Below are 8,130 nucleotides of genomic sequence, written 5' to 3'. Positions count from 1 at the left end.
TCAGCTTCATCCTGCCATTGGACAGTGGAGTTTACTGGTGTGAGTCCAGAGAGGGAGCAACCAGTAACACCATCAACATCACTGTCACTGGTAAGATCAGACTGTGGAGTTAGTGTTGATGAAGCTGTGTGTAAATGATGAAATGCTGTAGTTTGTCTCTGTGTTGAGGTGGACCAGTGATCCTGCAGAGTCCTGTCCTCCCTGTGATGGAGGGACATGATGTCACTCTGCACTGTAAAACAAAGACCCCTCCCTCCAACCTCCCAGCTGGTTTCTATAAAGAGGGCTCCCTCATCAGGACTGAGCCTACAGGTCACATGACCATCCACCATGTTAACAAGTCTGATGAAGGCCTCTACAAGTGTAACATCAGAGGTCGTGGAGAGTCTCCATCCAGCTGGATCTCTGTCACAGGTGAGGAGCTCAAAGATAATTCTCAAACTGACCTTGTTTTGTTTTCTACATTTCAGGACAGCAGAGATGATTCATTTCACTTTGAAAAGAAACAAGAATGAAATCGGTCAGCGTTCAACCCACCGTTCACCTGTGGTGGAAGAAGTACTTAATTTTCATACTTGAGTTAAAGTACAGATACCACATGAAAAATGTTACTCAAGTACCACACATTAAAATCTATTTATCATACAAAATGCACACTAAAGCATTATAAGTTATAGCGAATCACAATAAGGAAAACAGGACAAGTAGGATAAGTCTGCGTTATTGCTCTGCTGTTACTATCCCCTTCAAACCATCTGACAGACACAGAACCCCATTTGGAACTTTGGGTATGTTAAGATGAGAAAAGGAGGCACAAACCAAAACAAACTGAAACTATTCTCAGTTCACAATCTCACCAAAAATCCACTGTTAACTTCAACGCTTCTCATAAAGTGCAGCTCACAGTCCCAAACAGAGCAAGGCTAACTTCAGTTTTCAGATGTCTATATTGCAAAACTCCACCAGTTATGTCACCATTCGGTCACAAACTGGCTGCGACTCACAGTCACACCTGACACCACAATGCTCTCACTACAATCCTCCCTCTGTAAGAAGCCTGAATAGAAACCTCTTCTAGAAAAACACAGTGCTGGTTTGAACAGACCTCTGCGCACTAACTCAGACCTGTTGAAGTCTGATAAGAATGGGGGCCGATCTGCGGGGTCCTTGTGGCACGTGCTGGTACTGGCTGAGGCCGCCTGTGTTTGACCTGGGTCTGTGGAATTTGCTAAAGACGTCTGGACTGGGTCTGTGCTGGTACTGGCTGAGGATCCAGCTTCTACTCTCCTGACAAACTTCAGCACAGCTCCTGTAAATTATAGATATTTTCAATACATTAATGATATCAGCTGCGTCAGGCCCATTCAAACTGGCTCCTCCAGGTTTCCTTCCTTCAATAATTATATTTTCAAATATAATTTTGTTTAATAAAATAACTTGGCTGAATACAGTGAGGGAAAACATTATTTGGTCCCCTGCAGATTTTGTATGTTTGCCCACTGACAAAGAAATGATCAATCTATAATTTTATTGGTAGGTTTATTTCAACAGTAAGAGACAGAAAAACAATAAAAAATTCTGAAACGCATGCCAAAAGTGTTATAAATTGATTTGCATTTCAATGAGTGAAATAAGTATTTGGCCTTTACCATCAATCCTGCTCGCTAACGTCCGCTCATTGGAGAACAAATTGGACTATATCAGACTGGATTTAACAACAAAACGGGAGGTGAGTGAGTGTTGTGCTCTGATTTTCACTGAGACCTGGTTAAATGACACAGTCTCAGAGAATGCCTTTAGCATGGTGGGGCTAACTACTTTCCGTGTGGATAGAAGTGGAGCCCTCAATGGCAAACCTAAAGGCGGTGGGGTGTGCATCTATATAAACAACAGATGGTGCACGAACACAGATGGGGTTCATTCTCATTGCTCCGCGGACACTGAGCTTCTAATAGTTAAATGTCGCTCCTTCTATCTTCCAAGGGAGTTCTCTGCCATAATCATCACTGCTGTCTCTATACCTCCCGATGCAGATACTAAAGCAGCCCTAAAAACGCGGTCTCATTCCATAAACGAACTGCAAACTATACACCCTGAGGGAGTACTTATAGTTGCTGGGGACTTCAATCAGGCAAACATGGAAAAAAGTCCTCACTTTTACCAACATGTGGATTTTTGCAACAAGGGGGACCAACAAACTGGATCATGTTTACACAAACATTAAGGGAGCATTCAAAGCATCACATCACATTGAGTGGTCGACTAGAAAGGCGCTATACAAATACAGAGCATTTACATTTACCTTGGCTCATCTGACCACATCTCTGTCATGCTAATTCCAGCATACAGACTCCTGCTCGTCAGAACAAAGCTCACCTTAAAGCAGTCTGGCCGGAGGGAGCCATGTCAGCTCTGCAGGACTGCTTTGAATGCACTGACTGGTCTGTCTTCAGGGATGCTGCCACCAAAGGCCATACCACAGACATCGAGGAGTATGCTGATGTCGTATCAGGATACATACTCAAGTGCATGGATGATGTCTGTGTCACAAAAAACATCACAGTCCGGGCAAACCAGAAACCTTGGATGACGACAAAGGTCCGAGCCCTGCTCAAAGCCCGCAACTCTTCCTTCAAATCTGGGATTGGCAAAGAGGGCACATGGACAAAAAATCTGGGGTCATTTTAACGACCACAGAGACACCAGGAAACTGTGGCAGGGAATCCGGGCTGTCACGGACTATAGGACTGCTCCCCTGTCCTGTGATGACAGCATGGATTTCCTCAACAACCTCAACAATTACTTTGGTAGTTTTGAATCAGAATACCACACCAGCGAGGAAAACCACCCCACAGAAAGGAGACCAGGTGCTCACATTGGATCCAGCAGATGTCCACCGAGTGCTGCAGGTCCAGAGATGATACCGGGCACCATCACTAGTCTGAATGATTACCGGCCCGTAGCACTCACTTCCATAATAACGAATTGCTTTGAGAGACTAGTAAAGGACCACATCCCACAAACCCCTCTACTGAGAATGCCATATCCACTACACTGCACTTTAGCCTGGAACACCTGGAGAACTCTCTTGTGCGGATGCTGTTTGTTGATTTCAGCTCGGCATTCAACACCATAATCCCTCAGCATCTGGTCAACAAGCCGGGCTCACACGCACTGGGCTTAAGTTCTCCACTGTGTAACTGGATACTGGATTTTCTCACAAACAGGCCTCAGTTTGTGCGGGTAGGCAACAACACATCCACCATCATCTCACTGAGCACTGGCTCCCTGCAGGGATGTGCTCTCTTCACACTGATGACTCATGACTGTTGTGCAAAGTCCAGCAACAATCACATCATAAAGTACGTGGACGACACGACAGTGGTGGGTCTTATCCAGGACGGAGATGAGAGGGCGTATAGGGAGGAGGTGAGACTTTTTGCACATAATTTCGTACTACAGTGTACTGTGGAATGACAATAAAGAAATCTTGAATTTTGCCAAAAAGTACTAAGTCATGTTTTGCAGAGGGGGTCAAATACTTATTTCACTCATTGAAATGCAAATCAATTTATAACACTTTTCGCATGCGTTGTTCAGAATTTATTTGGTTATTCTGTCTCTCACTGTTGCAATAAACCTACCAATAAAATTATAGACTGATCATTTCTTTTTCAGTGGCAACTTGGCTATATTGTCCGAGCTGCAGTTTATAAATACTGTGGCCCGTCGGCGTTTATCAAAGGTAATAGTTATGTTTCACTCAACATTGTTCAGTCACAGTCTGACAAGCAACCAAGACACAGACAAGAGCTGCGCTGCTGAGCTGGTTAGCAGGACAGACAGACAGACAGTAGCTTCACATTATCATGACTGCTATCTGCTGACCTCAGAATTTGAGAGAGGAGAACACATGTGTACCATGATATTCACTCTTGAGTTTATTTCTTTACTCATTCCCAGAAGGACAGTCCCTCTTCATTCCCTCATCATAGTTGTAAACACTCGCTTTCACCTTTGACATGAGAGCGAGGCGGGGCCGTTCAGCTCTGCGCGAGAGAGACCTGATTTCTGTCGCTGCGTATGTCAGTGACGCATCAGCTGGGTGAAATTGATTCGCCCCTGTCAGCTTTATAAGTTTTACATTTGTGTGTCAGTGCTGCACCACTCAGGTGGTTACTGGTTTACTAGTTTACTGGTTAAGTGACTCAGTCAAGCGAGTGATTAGAAAAGTAGATGGGAGAAGTAGAGTTGCCTTTCTGGCAGGTAACATTAGTCCATCACGTTCATCCATCCTTTAACCCTTGCGGTGCTCTTCTTCTTCTCATTTTATTGGCGAGTGCAGCTAATGTAATGTACTGCCACCTGCATTAGGGGAGGGGAAAGTAGCAAATGTTGTTCTTTTTGAAAGTTTGAAAATGCTGGAGACAGACAAAAGTTTTGACAGGTATGTATCATCAATTGATCTTATTTTCTGTGCCTTTTAATTAGAATTTCTTGTTCATTTTAGGGAAACCCACCACTGCAAGTCCTCCTTCAACCACCCCTCCTCCTGGTTCCTACTCCTCTGTCTCACCTACCACTGCTTCTGGTTCCTCTCATCTATTAGTGCTGGGGTCTGTTCTATCTTTCTGTGTTCTGGTTCTACTGGTGAGACGATGCCTCCATAGGAAACCTAAAGGTTAGTGACAGACTCAGACAACAAAAGACAAAAGTAAAATTGTTTCACATTTTATTTACAGCCGTAAATGTGCTGCGGTTCACATGTAAAGTCACAATTTTCTGTTGATACTTTGAGCCAAAGCATGAAAAATGAAATGCAAGACATGAATAAAAAAGTTGTGCTCTCTTTGAATGATTCGCTATGAAACAGGAACTTGTTGTTACTTCACTGTACACTGTAACACTTCTGGAGAGATACATAATTGAGTCAGACATTCATGCTTCCTTGATTTAAATTTCTGGTCCTTTTGGTTCATTCAGCTGCTGAAGAAGAAGTTGGGGATGATGACATCACAGATGACATCACATACAGCGATGTCAAAATATCCCGTCACCTACAGCAGCCAATCAGACGCAGCAAAGGTGATGATGTTTTATTGATTCTGTTTTTCAGGGACTGTGTGTTCTTGATCTTATGTCTTTGTGAGGACCAAGTTGAGTTTTAGACCTTGAGAGGACATTAAATAAGGATATGATGATATAAATACTCATCAAAATGAATCTTATTTGAATTGGATTCTTTCTGACCCGTCCCTGGGACCAATTTGTCATTAGACCCTACCATGAGCCCCTCCACCATTATTTGTTCCCACTGAAGAAGCAGACCGTCGTGGTGGAGAGCCGCAAATGCCTGATTTACACATTCACACCCACAGAAAGAATAAATATCATGAATGTTTGATACTTGTGGTGGAAAAAGATCAGAGGACTCAATCATCCCCTGCTTCATCATCAGCAGACTGTTCTGGTTTCTTGTCTGTGTGTCTTTTATATTTCCAGCCAACAGCAGCTAAACAAACCACAACAAAAGCTGCTCCCAGTCCAACATATTTACGAGTGTAGTTTCTGTAGTAAAGACCGTAGTTTCCCTCCTCGTCGTCTCCGCTGTTGGACCCTGAAGATCAAAGTGCATATTAGTCAGGAAATGAGTGAACAGTGGAACAGCCTCCATTTACTCTTCTATATCTTCTATATTCCTCATGTTTGACTCTCAGAATCAACATGGAATAAAGTGCAGCTACAACATGGCACACAGACACACTGACCTCCACAAACTCACCTGAAACCTCCAGCTGGATGATTCTGACTGGTTGAGTGTCAATAATGGCTCTCTTACGTCTTGAACCTCCTGCTGCAACTCGACACTCGTATGTTCCAGCGTCGTTGCTGCTCACGTTCTTCAGAAGTAAAGACACGTCTCCGTCCTTCAGCTCTCTGTCCACCAGCTGCACCCGGTCCTTAAAGGATGGATGCTGGTGGGTTGGATCTGAGAGTCCATCTCTGTGAAAGACGACGTAGTCTGGTTCCAGGTCAGGTCTGCTCCACTCTGCAGCTCTGATGGAGGCTTCACCGGCCTGACATGGCAGAGTGACATCATCTCCAGGTTTCACTCGTACCACATCTAAAAACAATAAAAACATCCAGAGAGAAAAAGTAATTACATTTCAAAAGGACTCCACAGGACGATACAGTGAGAACATCTTTGTTTAAACAGAAGACCTCTTCACACCTGAGATCATGGGAACATTCAATAATTAGTCACAACTGAGGAGAAATTACATCGTGGTCATGTCTCTCTAGCAACCAGGAAACATGTGACATGTGACAGTCGAGTGGAGACTCTGCTCAGGAGACAATCTGTGTCTGAATTACAGTAGACCGTCATAGAGTGTAGTCACAGGAATTTCTTAGGAAATTTGACACTTTAAAAACAGCTTTCTTTTAAAGCTTTTTGTTTTGTGTGGGGCTGTAAATAAAGAGATTATCTTACAAACTAATGCTGGGTGATATGGCATATAAATAATATCCCAATATACACATATTGTCTAAAATAACAAACTGTTTGTTCTCAAATCGTGTAAACATGATCATCTTATAGACCATGATGCATTGCTGTAGATTAAACAACCAACAGATTATAAAATAAAATGCAAGATTCACTTTAATGCAGCAGAATATTAATCCAGAAACGTCAGATAGTGAAACACTGACAGGAACATTTTACTGCCCTATGAGTGTTGTTGCTATAATACTTTCATACTTTGACTGTAGCATCTCTACCTGTGGTGTCCCCACGTTCTATGAGGGTTAAGCTGTGGTTTTAGCAATCATGTTACATTTAGGTTAAGGTTAGGATAAAGGGCTGAGGAATGCATTATGTCAATGAGATGTCTCCACGTGGACAGAGGAAGAAACCGTGTGTGAAATAGTCCAGCAGGTTTGTTGTGAAAGAAAGTCTTTCCTGGTAGTGAGGGGTTATTTTTATATGGTAAATATTACATTCATAAGTGCAAATGCTCTAAAAAGAAAACACAATGAGGCGTATCACATTTCAGATAGAAACAAAACATTATATTGAAGCACTATATGGTCTGAAGAATAGTTAAGTACATAAAACAGTAAACTTTGTTTAAAGTTGTGTCATTTTCTATTATTCTGTCATTTTATGCTCTTTAGTTCTGGCTGAAGATCTTTGTAAGAGATGAATTCAACATTCAATAAAGAAGAGGACAATAAGAAAGAAGCACTTTTCCTTAGCTTTTGTAGAATTCAACCAGCTCTTGTCAAAGCTTCCTCTTAATACTTAGAAACCATTCAGAGTGAACACATCAAAGCAGAGACATTTCCCTTTCTACTCCTTTTCACAGCAGCTACACATCAGGCTCGAGTCATTAAAACAGTATAAAACCAGAGAGATAATCAACACGTTTCAGAGCACAAAGCTGCAGAAGAGAAAGGACAGTGATCAGATGTTTGACCGCATTTTCTCTTGGGGTTTTCTCCTTCCCCCACAGCAAAAACACCTAAAGTATCATAGTGACTTTTAGCTGCTAAGCTGACGTTATCTTGTCACCGCTGTTCAACCTCATCAGCAGCGACCAGTGGAACCACTGAAACTCGACCATAACGATATGCTAAATAGCACACTAACTAATGTGTAATATATTCAACATGTCGCCCAGCCCTGTTACAAACACATGAACATTTTCTGCAACAAGATGACATTATGTTATAACACTTATTAAAAGTCTTTCCTGCCTACATGCATCTATTCACAATAAAAGCTCGTCTTTACCAGAAGCTGCTGGAGACAGAAGGGTCAACAGGAATACAAACTTATCCATGAGAGAGGAGGACATGTCCTTCTGTCACTCTGCTCTGTCTGTGCTGCACAAGTATAAACTATGTGATGTTACCCTGAGTCAGTCAATCGCTGCCTAGCAACTGTCTGTGCAGGAAGTGGTTGACTGTCATGAAAGTCATAACACTTCCAGGAACACATAGAGCCTTGTGTTTCCCCTCTTTCTGATATTTTTGCATCTTTGTCACACTAAAAAGTTTCAGATCATCAAACAAATTGAAATATTAGACAAAGATAACACAAGTAAACACAAAACGCAGTTTTTA

The 8,130-nt window shown here is 42.4% G+C and overlaps 1 protein-coding gene across 1 annotated transcript; it reads right to left on the bottom strand.

Moving 5' to 3' along the window:
- Positions 1-5,606: 5,606 nt before the first annotated feature.
- LOC123980935 (programmed cell death 1 ligand 1-like) lies at positions 5,607-7,855 on the bottom strand. Its single transcript, XM_046065557.1, has 2 exons — positions 7,799-7,855; positions 5,607-6,124 (listed from the first exon to the last, which is right to left on the bottom strand). The coding sequence occupies exons 1-2, from the start codon at positions 7,845-7,847 to the stop codon at positions 5,637-5,639; spliced, it is 537 nt and encodes a 178-aa protein (XP_045921513.1). The 5' UTR covers positions 7,848-7,855; the 3' UTR covers positions 5,607-5,636.
- Positions 7,856-8,130: the final 275 nt, after the last annotated feature.

The sequence above is a fragment of the Micropterus dolomieu genome, linkage group LG12 (assembly GCF_021292245.1).
Source record: "Micropterus dolomieu isolate WLL.071019.BEF.003 ecotype Adirondacks linkage group LG12, ASM2129224v1, whole genome shotgun sequence".
Classification (NCBI taxonomy): Eukaryota; Metazoa; Chordata; class Actinopteri; order Centrarchiformes; family Centrarchidae; genus Micropterus; species Micropterus dolomieu.
Note: the sequence above shows the minus strand (reverse complement) of the source record. Positions and strands in the feature narration are given on the sequence as shown.